Raw genomic sequence first — 22,720 nt, 5'->3', positions numbered from 1 at the left:
GCCACCCAAATGTCTACAAGTTTAACCGTGTTTAACGTAAAAATAAAATAATGATATAAAAAGGAACATATAAACCATAAGGTAAGTGACTTCCACAAAGATCATGAGCCTAACGCATCCCAGCCGTTAATCTCTCATGCCGATATTCGCCACAGACGTGGACTTTTAGAGAAATTTAAATACCCACGCAATTTTAATGAGACTTCTTAACTAACTGTATCTTGGATTTCAATGCTATTATAAACTAAAATTAGGGCGGTTCTCCAAGACGTTCGGGTAAGGTAGCAAATGAACACAATCTTGTTGGGATACAACGGTAACCGATTCGCGGGCCGTATTCCGGAACGTGTCCAAACCGAATCTCAATAAGGAAACAGATGCGCAACAGTTTTGATGAACGGTGCCCTGCGCGAGGGTAGAATTTGGTTCCAACGCCATCTAGCGGACGTTTGGCAACCATCGATGCAGTTGTTACGGCAAACATACTATAGATAGCAGCACTATCGCACAAAAATAGAACCACCTTTCTACTTTTTTTCTCAAGTACATTTTAAGTTGCGATTATTTCTTGTTATGACCACTAAAGTGTACAAAATGTATTCCAGGATAGTTTCGCTGTCATAAAGTTTCATTTGCTTGGTGCGTCCCCAGATGATCATAAAAGTGACTATATGTGAATTAATGGCGCCAGACGCAGGTCCGCCATCTGGACGAAATCGCCGAAAAAGTGAGCTCTGCGCATGCGCGGGATTTGGGCAACAGATCGGCAACGGATAGAACACCAAAAACAGTTTCCTTAAAATAAGGGACTGGCTTTGTCCTATCTTGCACTATGAATACTTTTAGGGTACAGATGTAGCATGTTCAACACCTGAACCCTTATTTCTGTGTCTTGGAATACCAGCCTTAGAGTTTATTATCAGGGTGTCTACACGTCTCGAAAGTTACGAAAGGTACAACAGACACGAAAAAGAAAAAAAGTAACGAAACTGAAGGACTGGTCAGCGAAGTCGTGAAGAAGTCCCGAAATAAACAGTAGTGGTGCTGAAAGTCAAGGAACTATAATTTTAAGCAGCCTTTTACCAACTCACTCTCTGTTTTTGTTTTTTACGCTTTTATTTAGTTTACAGTATTGCATTTATTAAATGTAAATCGTTGGAGACTGTCAACTTAATTTATGTGAAAAGTCTCTCAAATAAGTATTTCAATTTCGTATTTTATTAAATTTTGCTTAATGAATATAAAAGACTGCTTCAATTTCGTGTGTATGTGTGCTGCCTGTATAAGGTTCCCAAACACTAGGCTGCAGTTGTCTGTGTGTGTGTGCGTGGCCTGTAGTAAGGTGCCAAATGCTAGACTGCAGTTGTTCCTGTGTATAATTATGTGTGCTAACTGCTGCAGGGTACTGACCAGGTGTATAACTTCTTGTAAACTATTACAACGTACTGATAAACCATGTATCAGACATGTACCCGCGTGTTGACCGTAGCAGGGTACTGGACATAAAGTTTTAGTTGTTTGTGTATTGGTGCTGCCTGATACAGGATACTGACCAGAAGGAACCAGGTGTAATGTAGCCTTATTTTTTTTTGTTATTTGCCACAGTGTACAGACCTCTAGTGCCTCGTGGTGCCTGTAGCAAGTTACAGAACATCAGGCTCCAGTCGTGTGTGCATGTGTGCTGCTTGGATCAGGGTACCATTTTCATGAAAGGATACTGGACGCCAAGCTTCAGTGGTCTGTATGTGTATTACCTGAGTACCGACCACCAGCTATCAGGCGTGTACCCACGTGTTGCTTCCGGAAGGTTTCCTAAACACCAGGCTTCAGTTGTTTGTGCATATGCATCGTCTGCTTCAGGGAACTGAGCGGAAGGTGTTGTCACGGGTGTACAGACCACGAGGTATCAGGCATGTACTTTGGGCTTGTGTTGTGTGTACGTGAGCAGGGTACCGAACCCCCGGGCTTAAGTTGTTTGTGCATGTGCCATTGTCTGCTACAAGGGGAACTGAGCGGAAGGTGTTGTCACGGGCGTGCAGACCACGAGGTATCAGGCATGTACGTTGGGCTACAGTTGTTTGTGCATATGCATCGTCTGCTTCAGGGTACTGGCCGCTCGGCACGGCGTGGTGCAACGTGTACGTGACGTGCGACGTGCTCGCGTGCTCGGCCAGCATCATGCACATGTGCTTCATCAGCCTGGGCCGCTACCTGGGCATCCGCAACCCGCTCAAGACGCGGCACTCCTACTCCACCAAGCGGCTGGTCGGCTTCAAGATCACGCTGGTCTGGCTGCTGTCCATGCTCGTGTCCAGCTCCATCACGGTGCTGGGTCAGTCACGCGTCTTCATCTTTATATATATATATTTCTTGTGTGCGTGTGTATGTCACTGAACTCCTCCTAGACGGCTGGACCGATTTTGATGAAATTTTTTGTGTGAGTTCACGGGGATTCGAGGATGGTTTAGATTCACAATTGGATATTTTATCTCGATTCTGAGTTAAGAAAAAACTAAAAAAAAACACGCTTCAAAAGCAAAAAAAACTAAGCATTGTTGATAATTAGCCTCCATGGCAACGGGCTTTTGCATTGTTGTTGCCTTCTGCGTAAACATGGGAAAGGTTTTTGGTAACGGTAGTGGCGTGCCCAAGAGGAGGGGTATGTATAATGAGAAGATACAAAATGTCCAGCGTAGAAATACTTACCGCCATATGTACATTTGGGCAGGACAATGTCTGTCGGGTCCGCTAGAAAGATATATAGAGATATATATGTAGAAAGATATAGAGAGATAGAGATATAAATAGAAAGATAGAGAGAGTTATAGAGATATACAAAGAGAGATAGAGAATTAGAGAGATAAGGGAGATGCTTAGTATACGTTTAAAAAATTACAAAAAAAAATTGATTGAGGCATTGCAACGCATGCCGGGCATTATCTAGTATTACTGTATATATATCAGAGGTGCCCCCCCCCCCCAAACACTATGACTCACCCTCCTAACCTAATGATGCGTCCCCCCCCCCCCCCCCCCCCCCCGAAATTTTTTATGCCAATTTCTCAATGATTTACTCAATGATTTTATAATATTATACTTTTTTAGTATTATATTTTATCACATTTTGCATTTATTTAAACTGATTTTCTAATAATAATTTTGGTCATATCAGGTAATGTTTCCATCCTGAACCGACAGATGCCAAACTGCTTTTGTTGAGGAAAGTGTGGGGTTGCCAATTTGATTTACAAGATCCCTTTCAATTATCAAAGCAACAGAAACGTATTTTTCACATTAGAAGCTATAATTATGTAAATAATATATACATTTTTCTCGTCTTTTAACCACCCCCCCCCCCCTGAAATTTTAATGACGCAGTCTGCGTCGTTACCCCCCCCTTGTGGGCACCCCTATATATATACACTCTAAAAAAATTTGTACTTTTACAAGGGAAATTCTTGGAAACCCTGTTGCCAAGGATACTTCTTGAAAAAACTACAAGGCAGAGCCTTGAAAAATCGCACATGGTACAAAGCTCTACCTTGTAGTTTTACAAGTAATATCCTTGGCAACAGGGTTTCCAAGGATTTTACTTGTAAAATATACAAAAATTTATTTCAGTGTATTGTTATAATATGATTTAATATAAAATTAAAATCAATCAATTTGAACAAACGTACGGCTTATACATATTCAATATTAATTATAATTCATATCCATTATTTAACTAAATTAAATAATTAATAATTCACGAAGGTTTATATCAAAATTGAATACTGGGTAATAATTTAATAATTTTTTGTTTACAATAATTTTCAATTTTTTTTAAAATCAAAAAGTATTATAACTTCTGACGCACGTACATTCAGTGCACACACCTTTTAATTTTATTTTTCGTCACTACTATTTTTAATGGCTTCTTTCTCGGTAAGTTACAAAAAAGGTACCCCTTAAAGTAGGCAAATATTTTCAAAAATATACCTATTTATTTTAGTGTAAGATATTTTTGTGTAAAACCCCACGCATGTGTTATTTGGTGACTTTTTACACACATAATATTATACTTGAAGGACATCCAATTAAGTATGTCCATATATTTTTTATGTAGAATGCTTATATATAAGTTTTTTTTTATCTTATTAACATAAGTGATGTTTCTTGGAGATTTGGAGCTTGTAGCTTCTCCCCCTCTCCCACGTCTATTACAAGACTTCGCCGAGCAATGAATTTTTTTTTATTTATTGTTTTTACCCCGGAAGTGCAAAGGGGTGGGGCGGAAGGAATTTTTTTTTTTTTCGAGGATTTAACATTTGAGCTGACACAGCTTGCCTCGTCGTCTCGTGTAAACACGCGGGAGGGGCGCCTATGGTTTAATTAATTCATAGGTTGACACGCATTTCCATTAAGACCTCGTGAGGGGGGTGGGGAGGGGGGAGTGGGAGGGAGCCATCATCCGGGAACGGCACGTGATGAATATGCATGCGCGGCGCCGACACTGAAGGCGACTTCCAGGAAGGACGCGTGGCCGTCGAAGCGCAGGAGAGGTTCCTGTGAGAAGGACTCGGCCGTACAGAGCCCGCGGGGGAAGGAGGTGCAGCTAGTTCAAAAGGAGGGCGGGGAGGGAGGGGGGGAGTCGCGCCGCATATAACCATCGATTATACGTGACTTTGACGGCAGAAACAAAAAAAAAACAATAAATTAAAAAAAAATATATGTGATAAGTAATATCCAACGTCGGTAACGAGAAAATTCGTGTGTTCTCATGTAGCAAATTAAACTTATAACACGAAACTCGGACACCATATTTTTTAACGTGGAATTCTTTTTAAAATAATCTCTAGCGTAATAAATATACCAAAAATGTTTATTTTAAGGAAAACATGTGAATTTTTTTTTTAAATCAAACTTTAATTCTGTTTGACAAGAACCCAACCCAACCCATGTTCTGTTAGGCTAATATTTATATATACATCCTAAAAAAAAATTTTTTCTCGAAAACTGTGCATTTGATGCGCATCGGGTGGTTTCGGAACAGCAACGGTGCAGTTCGTGCGCACGGTGTAGGCGTTGTGAGTTCAAGAGAACTAAAAGAAAGTTGATGCATTTGATGCGCTTCAGCTAGTTTCGGAACAGCAGCGATGCAGTACGTCTACGCGGTGAAAGCAATTGAATACTGGCTTCAGGCTGGTATTCAATTCCGTGAGAAAATCTACTCAAACATACCACCACGGTTCAAGGGGAAAAAATCGTTAAAAATATGGAAAATTATTGAAAGTACAGAAGTTTTCGTGCAAACAAGAAACAAGCAAGTAATAAATAAGGAATAAATACATGCAAATTAATTTCATATTCGAAAAGAAAAAACGAAAATTGACTCGCGACTAGAATTGAACAAAAGAAGAATATGTTTAAATGCAGGTTACCTTGAATATTTTGGTAATACACACAAGACAGCGTCGTTGGTAATAAAATACGAGCTAAAACACGTAAATATTATTAGCCTAATACTAAATCAATCGCGATACAAAAAATAAATAAACAGGCACTTTCCCAATAGCTGAGGATATATGTGTGTGTATGTGTGTTTGTATGTATAAGGGTGTGTGTGTGTAGACACACACAATCACACGCAGATGGAAGAATCACGTAGGTTCTCCATTTCTGAAACTTCCACGCAGATGGATCACCGTGGTGACGCATTACCGTTCATTTGACTTCCATCCCATTTACGAAATTACTCCTACAAAATGCCGTATACCGAGATCTCAAATGTTTGCACATCAAAAATGCATCAGAAACTGTTCAAACTAAACTTACCTAATATGAAGAGATATGAAAAATAAATACGCCATCTTGAGCTCAACAGTCATAACTATTTGTTATCTTCCATCAAACTCTATCTTCGTTAAAAGCATTATGGAATAACCTGAAGTTCATAGTGACTGGCTGCTGAAAATAATTACCTCTGTTAATTCAGTGACATTATAATAGAATTCATTTCTCAAAATATATATAATTCGAACGGTACTGTCAATAGAAACTCTTCTTGTGGGTTTTAAAAAAAACTCTTAATGTGTGAGTTTTGCCCTAACGAATATCAAAAGTAAAAAAACAGTTTGTGGCATGAAAACTGTTGAAACTAATATGGCGTATTTCGTATAAATTCTCTTTCCCTTAATAGCATTTGTACACCCATTAATTTACTATCTGCTGCACTGAAACAAACTACAACTGAAACAAAGATTACAATATTACGTTCCCGTTATTTTAGACATACGAAAATTTTGGTCACTAAGGCTGCCTGAATTTTTTTTCTAAGATGACGTTCGATTTATTTTCAATTATTCATTCACCCACTGTTATTTTTGAACTTATTTTCAAAACTCCGGCCAGGACAAAGTTAGCACTGAATTTTAAATGTGCAAACGACAAAGCCCTTCTTTTGCTCTCGTGCAATGAAAAGGCGCGTTTTTTTAAAATTCAAATGTCGTGGGTAGATTTCAAAAGTTACCGCGTGAGGGTGAAAAATTTTGCATTCGCAAGCTATAGAGGCGAAGATTAGCTAAGTGGAAGTGTGTAGGTAGCCCTTTTAGGCATTCTCCCGGCTCACTCCCAACTCTTTTGCTTAAAGAAAATCACGTACCAGTCTGAAGTGTACTGGTACTCGCTCTTTCCAACACTCTGCATACTTCCTCAGTAATGAAACAGTAAACAGGTGGTTAACCCAGTTCTGGTACGGGGAGGTAGTAAGAAATTTAATTGATGAAACTAATTTACTGAATAACCACTTATCCTGCACAGTTAAAAAATTTACGAAAACGCTGGTTACAAATTATTCAGGCATCTTCGTAAATGTAAGGCTATCGTCGTAAATTTGCGTAAACTGAGTTCACTTATTTTGAACGTGGATCCAAAATAATATTATCTGTGTTTTAACAGAACATTAAAAAAATGGTGAAGTCTACAGCAAAAACACTGTTCTTTTTTCCACGCGTGTCTTTACCTTGCTTTGGAACAAAATAGGAACGGGTATTTCAAAATACGGCGTAGGTTTTTACGAATATTCAGCTATTTGAAATTATGAAGAGTTCTTCGTTCATTTGAGTTCAATTCTTCGTTTGAAGAGTCCGTAAATTTAGTGACATTTTCAACAGTGTGGGAAAAGAACACACTGACTTTTATTACGTGGAAAGTACTCATAAACATTGTGGCGAAAACCACCGATAAAGAATAAGGAACAAGAACAAAGGTGACTAGACATTAGCTCCAAGGCCAAGGACGCAATTTACGTAAATTACACGGATTGCATCATTTTCATCGCTAAAAAAAATATTAAATGTTACAAAACATACTAGATAACACTGGGATTTCTTTTTAGGTTTAGAAAAATACATCAAAACTACAATAAAGCTTTGGCACATCCGCAAAGAATTAAGAGTGGGGTAGAAGTGGTGGAGGTGAAACAGGGTTGCCAGGGAAAGAGACAAGAGAAAGACGCCGTGACGTCTTCAAATTCGTTGAACGGTTAAAGTCAAACAATTAACTTCATATCACGTCAAAACACGGAGAAGATGGTGCTACGACGGCAAGATGGCATCCAAACGAAAGAGCCCATTAATTTAGTGCCAGGTAGTAGCAACGCAGAATAACTTTTAATTCCCGACCAAGCCAAAACATTCCATCACATTGTAGTTCAAAAATGAACTGCTGGCTGCAGAAAGGCAACAATACCATATTGTTCACTTTTACAGGAGAGAAAAATAAAGTTTTTTTTAACATTTAACAAGCAAATTATTTATTGAAGTGAAAGTTATTTACAGACGGTAGGGTAGTCGCTGCAACGTCACCAGAGCACAACGAAATGTAACAAAGCGTAACAAGTAGAAAGTCAGACCACTGCAATTTAAGATTTTCCTTCCCCATGCTTGTTAAAGTTCTGAACCTCCAGAAAATCTCGACTGTCCTACTTTTTTAGCTTACAAGTTACTTGCTGGGAACTCAATGGCAGCAGCGGTCCATGACTTTTTTTTTTTGCTTTATGCTTTATAGGGCACTAGCATACTTGCTCATTCGCTTACGTACTCACATACTCGCACACATTCTCGTACACTCGCACAACTGTACACTTGGTTACTTGCACAATTGTACACGCGTTTAATATACTTGTGTAGGCATATCCTATAAATTTCGTGCCCCTGTATATGTGAAGTTTCAGTTAAAAAGCGCAGGTAGTGTCCAGACATCCATTTTTGATGTGTAACGTCTTAGCTCTCAGTAGTCTACACGGCATCATTTCGTGAAGGCGACGGAATACAAAGAGCGGAAATGTGTAACAACCACGGTGCTGCCATCTGTGGCGGATTGCGCGAACCTAAGTTTACAAAGACAAACGGAAACTTTATAGTATTAACTGGTTAATGAATATTAAAAAGATGGTAGGTAAGTATTTTAATAAAAATCGTAGCCAAAAATCAGACCCAAGCCGGGGTTTAATGAGTATGTGTGTTCATATATATATGTATACATATATATTCGCTTTTATCGTAGCTGTTTCATTATATAGTTTAAAATTTCAGACTGGAAATCAAACGAATCAATAGTCGACAATTCTGCCTCCGGCAGTGAATTCTAGCGGCGGGTGCTAAAAAAACTACGTGTGATTCACATAAATAAATGTAGTTGAAAACACAATTTGCGTACATTTATCACGCTCGGCATTATTTTAAAGAATTCTGCGTTAAATTTTGTGTCTGAGTTCTGTATCATACGTATATTTGCAACATGAGAACACATGAATTTGCTCGCTACTGTGGTTAAATGGGTACACATCTCCGGAGAGTACTGAAAGAATCGCCCACGTTTTTTTTGACGTGACGTCTAATAAATCGATGAACGCCGGCTGCACGCACGATAAAGTGTCCCGTTACGCTGTGCCCGTTACGCTGTGTCCCGTTACGCTCTGTCCCGTTACGCTGTGACCGTTACGCTGTGTCCCGTTACGCTCATTGTACGCTTGCGCCGCATCTATCTCTCTTCCACTCGATTGGAACAACCATCGATTTGAATTTTTCGAGGCACATTAAACTTGAAACACTCCCATTCGTTTCCTACTTTTCCTATCATCGTCCGATCCTTAACATAATAACACAGATTGGAAGAAGTTAAATAGCAAACATGTATAAAAGTTATAATTAAAATAATCTGTTCGTTAAAGTAATAAACATATTTGAATTAATGAGTGCAAATAAAAGTAAATTTATCAATTAAATTGTAGATTTCATTCCACTTCTTCTTTGTATTCATACAAAATAGTGATAATTCAATAAAAATGATTTAATTTTATTCATAAAAGTATGCAATCATTTCATCAATGTTTTGTTATGACGTAGTCACGTTAAACTATCGTCCGTAAACCGACTTTACAGACAACCAATTTTTTATTTTTTTTTAAATTTAAATGTGCATTATCTCTGTGTTGCTATGCTTGCTCACTGCACGCTTGTTAAACTTTTTTTTTCCTTCGAAAACAGTGAGAAGCTCTCAGCCAAAAAAAAAAAAAAAATGTGTGTATTCGAAAGTGAAGGTGTCGTTTCGTTTGCGAACGCCGCCGTCTGCGAAACTCCCGCGCGGGTAGGTACTGGTGATTACGGCGAAGAGGATCGCGCAAAACCCCGAGCAGAAGCGAGTGAGTGTGGCGAACACTGCGCTCGGCTGGATCTCTGCGGATGCGGCCGTTGCGGTCTCCTTCCATTTCCCTTGAAAACCTCCCCCCCCCCCCCCTCTTCACATGCCACTTCCCAAACCCCCGCCCTTCCTTTCCCCTCAACCCACCCCGCCCAAATGATGCGCCCCTTTCGGACCCTTTACGCGACAGCTCGCTGGTTCGTCGACTCAACCTCCCATCTGGATTTCGGCTGACTGCGTTTCCCCGACCGCGGAAACGCGCTCCCCGAGGATTCACTGGAACTTGAGTCCGGATGCCCGGGAATTCCCCGAACACGTCCGAAGTTCCCCGCTCGCTCGTGCAGCTTCGCGGTCGAAATAATAAAAATATATATATATATATATATGAGCTAGTCTTCCAGTATTTGCCAGTGATGTGTAACATCTGAACTCGGTAACAAGCAAAATTCCACATGCTCTCATGTTGCAAATACACTTTAACCATACCAAACTCCGAAACGTAATTGTTTGAAATAATGCCGATCGTAATAAATAAATATATACGCGAATTGTGTTTTTAACTACATTTTTTCTGACGCGAATCACACGTATATGCCGGAGCAACGGCGTCTACTATTGAATCATTTGATTAGCAGACCGAAATTACAAGCTATAAAATGATACGTCTCTGATAAAAGCGAAAGTGACTCGAAAAAATAATAAACTAATCCCCATCTTTGGACCTGATATTTGAGAAATAATTTTATTAAAACACTCCCCATCTTTTTAAAATTCATTGAAACCTTTAATACTATAAAATTTTCTTTTGTCTCTGTGCACTTTCGTTGACGTCATTTGCCACAGATGGAAGCACCGTGGTCAAACATTTCCGTCCCATTCGACTTTCGGTCCATTCACAATAACGGAACGAATTTTCTTGGGAAATTTTTTTAATGTTACATCTAATCAGCCCAATCTACCTTTCGCTGATGACTGACTCCATTTCAGTGAATCTCGTGTTTCTCCCCTCAACTCTGTCGAACCCGTATGTTTGGTGTGAAGGGATTGGTGTTCGGGAGGAGAAATTGGGCAGAGACCAACCAACCTCCGGGATCTTTGCGGTGAGTTTGCGCGCGAGGTTTAAACGCTCGCGTGCTCATTCATGAACTACCTAGTGCCGAGGAGTTCAGTTTCGGCCTGCTGGCAACGCGCCAAAGGAGTTTACAACAGGAGTCTCAAGGGGTATCGGGCCCCGCCATCTTGAATTTTTCCATTTGTTTTTTCTTTGATTCAAATTTTGAACAATTCGTTTTTATTTATGGCATGCCAATGCTTATATATATAAGTAGTATGTTTTGGCCGGTACTGGCACAGGCTTCAGGCTGTGGTGCCTGTGGTGCCGACCGCCATATTGGATTGTGACGTCACGGCGGCCATCTTGGATGGTTGTGACCTTGACCTTTGACCTTGACTTGAATTTGATCCTCAAAAATCGCCAAAATCCGCCAAAATTTGGCAAATATTGCCCAAAATTCCTCAAAAATCGTCAAAATTTCCATTTCTGTGAAAAAAAATTCCGCCAAAAAATCTCAAAAAATGCCTCAATCCAAAAATTTCTCTTTTCGAGGGAAAAATTCCCGTTTCGAGGGAAAATTTCCCGTTTTTAGTCCTTAAAAATCCCAGCGGCTAGAAATGTCCATATGTAGGCTTAAGCATCCATGTCGACAGCCTCCGATAAGCCTCTGACGTCATCATGGATTATGACGTCACCGTTGCAATTTTCGTTACGGTCGCCATCTTTAACTTTTTTTATTTATTATCCGATTTTAATGAAAAAAAAATTAAAAATTATAAAAAAATTCAATTTCCAACGACGACGTCAACATTGGAGGAGATTTCAACAGACGTGATACCACCAAAAGAAGAGACTTTAATGCCGGTAGTGCTGGCTGTACAGAAACCCTCGACGAACGCTGTTTCGCCCTCGATGGAGACTTCAATGGATGGAGAATCGTCAACAACTAACGAACATCGATGTCGTTACTGTGACAAGATTTTCTCAAACATCAGCAATGCTCGTCGACACGAGAAGAGAGAATGTGCCAAGAACCCTTATCGTAAAATGTTTGGTTGTATTAAGTGTCGCAAGCAATTTACAAGAAATGCTAATTTGAAGCATCACTTGGAGACATGTAAAGGTCCTGCAGTGCGGCAGAAAGTAAAGGTTTCTATACAACAACGATGCATTGATGTGCATAAGAGTATGCCTGGAAATGGTACAGTTGCAGTAACAGCGACATCTGGTTCGGGTTTATCTTCAACTAGGCATCCTTGTGGCTACTGCGACATGACGTTTGCATTTGCACATGATGTACGGAGACATGAGAGGAGTAAATGTACGAAGAATCCTTCTCGCATGAAGTTTCGCTGTGACGAGTGTCATAAATGGTTTACTCGAATTGATAATTTGCGCCGACATGCGATAAACTGTAAAGGTGAAGTCCGTGCGCCTACTGCTGAACTACCTGCAGCAATTACGACTCTTGAGTTTAGATTTGTGACTCGTGAGCGTACAAGTAAAAAAACCGATGTGCAGCAACCGATTGCTGTGGCATGAAAATAAACCTAAGACTGTGATCGGAGCATTACAAGTGAACGATAATGGCTTCTACTTGGCGCAGTCTGCATTTCGTGGAACATTGAAAGACTACTATTATCCAAGTACGTTAATTGAGTCGAAGGACATTTGTAATTTTCTTGATGATATCAGACAGGACATAATCAATCAGCTTACTGATGACGTAGCAACAAACGGACCTTTGAAATATAACTTGTGGTTGGACTGTATATATGGAAAGCCTTATCCGTTCGATGACAAAGTGAAGAAGTGTGCATTCAAGACATCGGCTGCAGTAATTTACAGTTCTAACGATGTCAAGCAAATTGTTAAACAAGGTATCCAGAAACTCTGTCAAGAAGAGGAGGACTATGTCTGTAAAGGATCTGGTTGGACTCTTTCTAGTATAAACCGATTGGAGCTAAGAATTAGTCATTTCACGCCTATGCGGACCTAAATGTTTGTAAGATTGCTATACTTCGCAGGTGATCCTGTAGTAAAATAGAAATTATGTAATAAATATTATGTTTGTAAAAGAACTTGCAGTGTTTTTATTTTCGAACCTGTCATTTTTTAGGTATTTTTACATAAAAATTAAGATTATTTGTATCGCCCAGGGATCGAACCAAGGACTGGAGCGGATCGAATCAATATGTAAATTAATGAGTGATTTATTTAATGAATTTTGAACTTTTCCCCGAATTTCTAGCTAAATAATTACGGATTTTCAAGATGGCGGCCACCTTAGTAAAAAATGATTATTGCACTCTAGCGGGTAAGAATTAAACTAACATGTCGTCAGCGCACTCTAGCCGACGATACAATGATGATGGCTTCCAGCATCGAAGACAAGATGGCGGACATGACGTCATACTAGGTGACGATATATATGCTTTAAGAAAAGTGGTGGGAGTCAGTCTGCCTGCATCCATCATTGAGGAAGGAGCCTGTCGCCATTTTTAATTATTTTTTTTGCACTCGCCGGGTTCGAACCGAGGACTCCGAACTTCGTGTCGTAAATGTTTGTTTTTTATAGTAAATTTATTAAAATTTTATTAATTGATTTTTTTTATAATTTTTAAAAAAAATTTCATTAAAATCGGATAATAAATAAAAAAGTTAAAGATGGCGACCGTAACGAAAATTGCAACGGTGACGTCATAATACATGATGACGTCAGAGGCTTATCGGAGGCTGTCGACATGGATGCTTAAGCCTACATATGGACATTTCTAGCCGCTGGGATTTTTAAGGACTAAAAACGGGAAATTTTCCCTCGAAACGGGAATTTTTCCCTCGAAAAGAGAAATTTTTGGATTGAGGCATTTTTTGAGATTTTTTGGCGGAATTTTTTTTCACAGAAATGGAAATTTTTACGATTTTTGAGGAATTTTGGACAATTTTTGCCCAATTTTGGCGGATTTTGGCGATATTTGAGGATCAAATTCAAGGTCAAGGTCAAAGGTCAAGGTCAAAACCATCCAAGATGGCCGCCGTGACGTCTTAATCCAATATGGCGGTCGGCACCACAGGCACCACAGCCTGAAGCCTGTGCCAGTACCGGCCAAAACATACTACTTATATATATATATATATATATATATATATATCCCAGACCTTACATACCGTAATAATGTTCGCAGGCTTTCACGGCCATTGTCTGAAGTAGCTTGGCTTCTGGGTTATAGCCGTGTCCTTGGTGAATAATTCACCAAAATTATTCGCCAAGGACACGGCTACAACCCAGAAGCCAAGCTACTTACATACCTTGTTGCAGCCATACATTTACTAAAAGGCTCTAGTCTAAAAGCGATCCGCTGCGAGGAAATAACTTCTTATTTCACGCGAGCGACTAAAAATGGCTTGATAATTACACAATGTGCCAAGTGTTGGCTTCAACAAGCAGCCAAAGCCAAGTCCTATGCCAAGTAAAAACAAAATATTTAGCTCGGAAGCTTTAATGCAAGCAGTATCAAAATATTTTGAATTGCAAGATAAAGAGGCTTAATCATTCGTTAAGGGCCACGCCTACCTGGACACAAGTTCGGTGTGCAGAACAACGCAATTTTAAAATTGCTCGAAACATCTGAGTGATTTATTAAAAAAACTGAGGGTGGATGAGTAGTTCTGTTTCCATATTTAAACTGTAGTTTCAGAGGAGTGGAAAGGGCTAAAAACGCGTGTTTTCAGAATAATTTCAAGACATGTAACGCTCTGTAAATATTCTCGAAAGCACCCACGGGCCTTGTATATTACACATTTTATCTTCATTTCGCAGGATATATCATGTTATGGTTATCGCTCAAATTTCATAGTTATCCTATTGACGACGAGAAGACTGCGCGCCAGTACAGAGCGTAGAGGTGATACTGCGCTAGAAGCACCAGCGAGCATCGCACTTATCATCCCGCCCCACTAACACAGATACAGCCATGACTAGGCGGGCCTCTTATGGGTACCGAACCCTCACTCAGAAGCCGCTAATCTGGAAAATTTCCAGTAATTCACTTGCCCATTTGGACATCCAGTTTTAAGCTACTGGAATTTTTAAATGTTAAATTTGTATTACTATTTATATATCAATCTCTTATTTGGTCTTATGTCCCTAATTTACAACATTTTCACAGCTTACACTATTTTTTACGTTAAATGAAAAAAACTTACCAAAGCAAGCCTGTGTGTGAATTCTAATAGTGTATTTTAAGTCTATGTTCAGTATTCTTGTATAAACAATCGCACAGAAAATACTCACAACATCGTTTCCAAACAAAATCTTAACAAAGATTTAAAAAAAAAAATATTTTCATGAGAAGAAAAAAAACGAAAAAGTTGTAAATTTACGACTCAAAGGTTTTTTTTTACTTTTGATCATTCAAAAAGCATAGCTCATAATAATACTAATAATAATAAATTTTCTAATGAAATGAGGATTCTGTGTAAACATGATATTGTGGATATTGTGAAAAATGACTGATTTTCATCATGTGTTAAACTTCGTCCCTGCGCATGGCAATACCACCAGTTACACGGGGCGGTAAAAATCATAAGCGCTCTATAGTATTGCTTCTCACATCGCTTCATGGATCTAAATACTCGGTTTTCTCGGCTGTTAAGACAGCCTGCGAAACACTGTTAAAACACTGATTTAAAAATGATAGGGAAAGTACTCCAAAGGTATTTCGCAATCTTGCAAGTAGTATAATTATGTCGGTCCAAGGAAAGGGTTCCTAGTTGGTGTCTGTGATGTTGCCCACCATAACGTCACGACTTTGATACCATTAATCCATGATCTTTACTTTCAAAATTTCCCTTTTTCACCCTAAATCGACTCAAAATTCCTTAAAATAATCTTTATTGAGGGAAGCTTACCTTTATCTCCCTCAAAACCTTTTTAGTAACCATTTTCCACACAAATTTTGGGGATGGGGGATAGGAGGGGCATTTTTCACAAAAGGCCCCATATGAAGTAATAACCTAGAAAATTCAATATGTCAGTATCGATATTAAATGTTGTTTAGTGGTCAACAAACAAATAATTCGCTTACAACGAAATCACGATAGGACTAAACTTTATTTAGTTTCCCGTGAACAGTGAAAACGTCTCAAACCAAACCAAAAGAAACTCCTCGGAAAACGTTCCCTGGTCATTGTTTTCTACTCCGTAAGGGTTGAATTTACTGCCGGCGTAAACCGTAGAAACGAAAGAGAGCACATAAAACCTCTGGCTTATTGAGAAAAGATATCGTTCCAAGGGTGTACAACACAATGAAACTCCAAACGAGGACGTTAAACGGTTGCAAGCAATATAACTCGGCAATAAAAGTAGAAAAAATCGGATATATATGTGTGTGTGTGTCTTGAATGTGGAAAAAATATTTTTTTGATCGAAGATTTGACTCAATAAATTGTAAATAACGGCTTAAAAATCGCTGCTTTTCTCGCGTGAATTTTATAATAATGCTAATATTCTATCATTGTAAGAAAATTGTGTGACCAAATCCAAATATAAGTAAAGCTATACAAGCAATAAGAGGTCAAGTATATACAGACTGTGTCAGATTTGACCAAAAAACTTAGGCTCCGCGTTGATAAAAAAAATGGTTGAAAAAACGTATGTAAGACTGGTCTGAAGTTCTGTTCGAGGCTGGTATACGCCTTTGAATGTGTAGCCGAACAATTGTGTTATTACAAATCATAGAGAACGTACTTCAGATGGAACACAGAGAGTGTAGTTTATTTTTAATTGTAATTTTTTTTTACAATCATTACAAAACTTGTCGCTGACGTCAAAACGTTACTTTGAAATAATGACCATCAACATCTCAAAAATAAATATGGAAAATAATGCTGTTAACCCCACAGTTACTTCAACAAAATCATTTTACGAAAATGGCTAATTTTCCGGTGGTTCTATTTTTTAGACACTACAATAATTAGACTAATGTGGCAAAGACATAAAAAAAATAGTCGTGTATACAAATCCAAAGATACTGGAATTAAACAATATTTTTTCCCAAGAGACGGAGTTGTATTATCGGCATGTATACATAATCTCAAATAGTCACGTTTATAATATAAATCTGTAAAAAAAAAAAAAAATTAAAAAAATTCCAAATAATGACATCAAATAACGTGAAAATATTTTTAAGCAATACACTTTTAAAGGGTCCACCTAGTAATTGCGTTATCTGTGTTAGTGACGCTGGATGATAAGTGCGACGCTCGCTGGTATTTCCAGCGTGGTATCGTCTCTAAGCACAAGGCTCTGAACTGGCGCGCAGTCTTCTAGTCGTGCATAAGATAACCATAACATCAGATAGCGGAAATGTGAAGATAAAGGTGCAATGCAAGGTATTTTGGGTGCTTTCAAAAAACATTACGGGGCGTTTTATGCCTAAAAATATTTATTCTGAAAACACGCATTTTAGCCCTATTCACTCTCCAAAAAATACAGTTTAAAAACAAAGCACGGAAACAATTATTACTCATGCGCCCTCAGTATATTCGTAAATGTTCTTTAGTAAACACACACCACTCGGATATCTTGAGCAGCTATCAAATCACGTGGTTTGTTCTGAAGCCATGTATTACCGTATGTGTGCCCAGGTAGGCGGGGCCATTAAGGCTAGTTTATGATTCAGTACATAAGAACTAACCGTAACTAATTACGCCTGTTACTAAAGTAGGACTGTGTAAACGGTGGCAAATGTTGATGATGATTTTTGCTATGCGACTATCATTAACCATTGCCCTATTTGACCGGGTCATTCAGGACGTGTTTGCTTCAGCGCTGGACGGCTGTGATTTGTTTTCTGACAGTGGGACATGCGCCCGAAATAAACCCAGCCAGTAACGAGAAATGCCGCAAAGTTTTAACGCACAGCTGGTCTGGGAAATATTTTCGCGTCAATTATTCTTAAGTAGGCCTACTCTATCGTAGACTTAGAGTGTAAGTGAGTGCATAGATCAGCAGCACTGCCGGTCCCGGGTTGCCAGAACTCCCTCCGTCCGTGGAAGAACGCCCGTTACACAGTGACACGGAAAACGGAGACGGATCTCGTAAACGTAGACGGATCTCACGGAACAAGAGTTTCTACAGAAGCACGCAGACGGAGACGGATACGTACGGACTAGCTCGGTAATGTTGAGCTCTTCCATTTACGTTGCTCCGTGCGACCAATAGAAGCCGAGCATTTGCCTGCGGTAATAGCCATTTTTGTTTACGTTCTAAATACGTTAAAAAATTTTTTAAGGTACAACAATATATAGTGTTCTATTTTTATTATTGCGTTTATTTTTATTGCATATGTAAATTCTGACCGTGCTATGATCTAGAAGAATAATATATTTTTTTAAGTAAATTAATATTTTGTAACTTTGAAATCGACTCTCGTTGGTTGGCATTTGTTTACGTTTCCTCCGAGCACTGTGGAAGCAAAGCAGCAGACGCGGTAGTGAAATGTTCCATGAGATCCGTCTTTTGTTTCCGTGCCGTTGTAGGCCGCGGGAGAAACAATGTTGCTTCGCGCGTAATCGGAATGTGTGCGGCGCAGTTAATAATTTATTATTGGCGTTGTTCGAACGGTGGAAATCTATTTCACGTCGCGTGCACCCTCAGGGCACGCCATTGTTAGTGCCCAATTTTTATTTATTTTTTATTTCAATCGCGCTTCCCCCCGCCACCTTCCTCCTTCCATTCTGGCATTCTATTATTTAGGCACTTCGTATACTACGGAATGCGCCCATGTGCAGGCAGTAATTGCGTTTCGAAATAAACACCCGGGGTGGTGAGGGGTTGTGAGGGGTGGTTTTTTTTTTTACTCCTGCTTCCCCCCCCCCCCCAAATTCTCACGGCTGGCTTTGTCCTGCCTGTTCCGCGCTGAATTCCCGCGACAGCGCTAATAACAATTCTCGTGCGTCCCCGGATATTATCGCTAATTTGTTTGTTGGGTTTTTTTTTTTCTCTGTCACGTAAAAAAAAAAAATAGTTCTCGTCATCCGCCACGTTTCGGAAATTTGACGAACCTTTTGGCTTCAGGTCACGGCTTCATTTCCACTGTTTCGCGATAATGCAAATATTGTTTTCCTTCTTCCGATGCAATGTTTCTGCCGACTATATCGCTAGCGGCAAGAATATTTGAAGATGATATTTTAAAAGCAATTTTTTTTTTCGTAATCAGGAAGGTACCTTTTCTTAATTTTAACAGTTGATAACTTTTATTTGTAATCTATAAATTAAAGTCATGTCATTAAAAGGCCAGAAAAGTTATTTTAGATATCAAATTTTTAGTCGGTCTTGTTCATTAAAAATGTTTTTTTGCCATGAAAAGTTAAAAAAGGTACATAGCTAAGAACTCACGTATTTATGATTTTTGTGTCGTGAAAATTTGGCTCTTCTATAAATTCTGCAAGTTGATCAACGCATTTTGTATATTCAGGAGGGTTCTCAGATAATCAACCCGGGCATGTGTCGTTTTGCCTAAAGGCGTTTTGTTTAATTTTAGACGAAACGCCGTTTAGGCAAAACGTCGTTAGGCAAAACGCCGTTAGGCATATCGCGGTTAGGCAAATCGCCGTTAGGAAAATCGCCGTTAGGCAAAACGCTGTTGCCCAAATAGGAGTTAGGCAAAACGCCGTTAGGCAAAACACCGTTAGGTTAGGTTAGGTTAGGCAAAACGCCTTTAGGCAAAACGCCGTTAGGCAATTCGCCGTTAGGCAAAACGAGGATTTGTCATCATAGTAACATTTTAGGCAAAACGCCGTTAGGCAAATCGCCGTTAGGCAAAACACCGTTTGGCAAATCGGAGTTAGGCAAAACGCCGTTAGGAAAATCGCCTTTAGGCAAATAGCCATTAGTAAATTCGACGTTAGGCAAAACGCCTTTAGGCGTAATGACTTTAGGCAAATCGCCGTAACGAATTCATGTTTAGGCCAACCGCCTTTAGGCAAATCGCCTGTTACTCATCAACCCGACAAAATAGGCTGTGAAGAGAGCAACGTATTTTTACACAATAACTGCCCTGGGTTGTGTTACATACGTTGAAATCTCAGCTGATGTTGGAAATATCCACCATTTCACCGAGACACACCACTACCTGCTGTTGCAAGTACATTGGGCCCGTCCTTTTTTTTTTTTAATTCAACCTGCATTAATATTGTGCCTGAAAGAGTAAATTAGGCCTGAGTTAAATGATAACTTTAGTATGCGGTTCTAATCATTATTTTGGACATACGCAAAAATCGGTATACCATTTATACGGTACACTGATAATTATGGTTTCATTTTCCACTGTGTTCGTCTTTTTCTTTAAATGTTGTTCTAATTTATTTCGCGTGATTAATTCGTGATGTGTTTTCATTTGACATTGGTCGGATTAAGGCTGTTTTCTGTGTTCTTGTGTATCCATCTTTCTTTGTCCGTTTTAGAGGGGATTTTTTTTATCATCTATGAGATACATCGCAAACTGGCAAAATGGCGCATGTACAAAATAATGGTTATTAAAAAGATTATTGGAGTTCACTTCTAACACGCGCGTTGGCCATGCGATTTTTTTCTTTAATTGAGTCATCAATGTACTCGTGACCTTTGTCGGCGTGTTACCATCAGCGGTTTGAGTGGTCGCTGTACAAAGCAAGCGAGCTTTAGTTTTCTAACTGGAACTGTTTTAAACGTATTCGAGGTTACTTTTGTTGTTTTTTTTCTCTCTCTTGGAACATGGGCAGACGCGACGTCAGAGGTAATCAATCGCCAGGTCACGCCAATAGGGCGCCACCTACACCCCCCCCCCCCTCACCCCCACCGAGGGTGTATTTTCCCTGACGTCGCGTCTCGCTACGCGCGTAATGCCCGCCGTGCATTAGCGGAGCGGCGACAAGTCGTCTGCCATGAATAATTCACGCTGCACGACGCCATATTTCTGTCGGAGGGACGCCGCTTCCAACACGGGGGCCGCCCCGAGTCGCACCATTCCCCCTTCCCCTTCCCCCTTCCCGCTTCTCCCTTCCTACTTCTTTCTTCCCCCTTCCCCCTTCCCAATTCCCCCTTCCCATTTCTCCAACAGCCCTATCCGTCGAACCTTTGAATATATATACTGTATAGAAGTCGCCAGCCCAGGTTAAAATTTCTAATACTGTTTTGAGGTAGTTGGTTAATTCACCGCTGCAATCACCACTGTCTCTAGGGCATCGACTTGTGGTGGTCCCTAGCGGACAAGTGTCGAACTCTTCAAACACCCCTTCCCCCTACCGTTGAGCGACCTTGATCTGTCGTGAATGATGGGTGGTGGGGTGCGGGGAATGACAGCGGGCGACAGTGCTGCGCTCTAACGTGTAAATAACAACTAAGATGATACAGGGCGTTACGGCAGCGCACTGCAGCGGTGAAGTTCCCAAGCTGCTCATCATACGCTTCTGAAAAACGTAGAGTAAATCCTATCCACTCGCGACTTCTATACAGTATATATATATTCAAAGGTCGAACTCACTTGCCTCGCATCTCTAATGGCCAGTTGCACCAGCTAGAGGTCGAGTGTAGATCTCCTTTCTAAGATCGTGGTTAGACCAAAAACATTCCTGTCGCGCCGTTTGTGTTCTGAGCGCTGAGCGGAAGAAGATCGTCGGTCGGGGGAACTTTCGAAATGAACAGAGAGGGTCCTGGCGGTTTAATGACGATCATCTCGGATCGACACAGCGTGAGCAGACCGTGTCCGGAATACGTCCGGATTTAATTGAGGTTACTATCGTAATCAAACGTGAATGTTAGAGGATGAATTACAAAAATTACAGTTCATATATATATATAACATGTTTTTTTTTTTTTTATAAAAAAAAGCTTTTTCTAGTGAAACACTCCCATTTTAAGAGTTTTAAACGTTCGTTATTTTAGTTTAGCTTTATATTTTTCCGTAATTACTTTCTTGTTTAACAGAGGCCTTTCTTTTTGTTTCAAAACCAAAGTTATTCATATTTTAGACTACTTCGTTTTCAAATCAACAGAGAACTGCATGGGCTGCTACCTTACGACAACCGCATCAACCATTTTGCTCACCATGTCACGATCGATTGTAAAGACTTCATATCGTCATATCGTCTCAAAGGACAAAAAAAAAATTAACTCCCTTATAAGGTTAAGCAGCAAAAATGTTACGATTCATTGTTAATCTTCCCTAAAACGTATCAGTAAACTAAAACTTTCAATAATAACTTTATATCGTGAGTTTATAATTTTTTTAATGACCAAATGGTACTTACTTAGCGGACACGTCTCGTGAGTGTGTGTTGGAAGTCAGTTGCCAGCAAGGAAAGTTTTGGTGTCATGGCAACCTGGCACCAGGAATGTTCAAACGTACATGTAATAATGTGTGCAGTTAATACTGGAAAGCTATTCAGGGAACGGTTTGTAATTTTTTTTTTTTTTTTTTTAACTATTGGAGGTACCTACTGGGACAACACAAAGCATAAATACCCGGGTGAAAGAATCGTTAACCCGGTAGTGACACATTTTGTTTTCATGCGTCACAAACTTCAGTAACAGCTGCAAAAAGCTTTGTGTTGTAATATTTTTTTTTCTTTACAAATTTTGTGTTTGGTGGTGACAAAATTCATTACAGTTGGAAAAAAAATATCTTCCCATATGCTTTACCTCTGCCAGTGGAATGAAGTGCATATGCATATGCATATGCATATGCGTATGCATACTTCATTACAGCTGGAAAAAAAATCTTCCCATGTGCTTTACCTCTGCGAGTGGAACGAAGTGCATATGCATATGCGTATGCATACTTCATTACAGCTGGAAAAAAAAATCTTCCCGGATGCCTTACCTCTGCCAGTGGAACGAAGTGCATGTGCATATGCATATGCATATGCGTAAGCATAGGTACTTCATTACAGCTGGAAAAAATCTTCCCGGATGCCTTACCTCTGCCAGTGGAACGAAGT

At 39.6% G+C, this 22,720-nt stretch overlaps 1 protein-coding gene across 1 annotated transcript in view; it reads left to right on the top strand.

Moving 5' to 3' along the window:
• The window catches only part of LOC134537267 (alpha-1D adrenergic receptor), a 243,861-nt gene that overhangs the window by 175,801 nt on the left and 45,340 nt on the right, over nucleotides 1-22,720 (top strand). Inside the window, exon 2 of the mRNA XM_063377539.1 lies at nucleotides 2,105-2,332. Coding sequence (XP_063233609.1) covers nucleotides 2,105-2,332 — 228 coding nt within the window. The remainder of the gene's footprint in view (nucleotides 1-2,104; nucleotides 2,333-22,720) is intronic.

This window comes from Bacillus rossius, chromosome 12 (assembly GCF_032445375.1).
Source record: "Bacillus rossius redtenbacheri isolate Brsri chromosome 12, Brsri_v3, whole genome shotgun sequence".
Taxonomy (NCBI): Eukaryota; Metazoa; Arthropoda; class Insecta; order Phasmatodea; family Bacillidae; genus Bacillus; species Bacillus rossius.
Note: the sequence above shows the minus strand (reverse complement) of the source record. Positions and strands in the feature narration are given on the sequence as shown.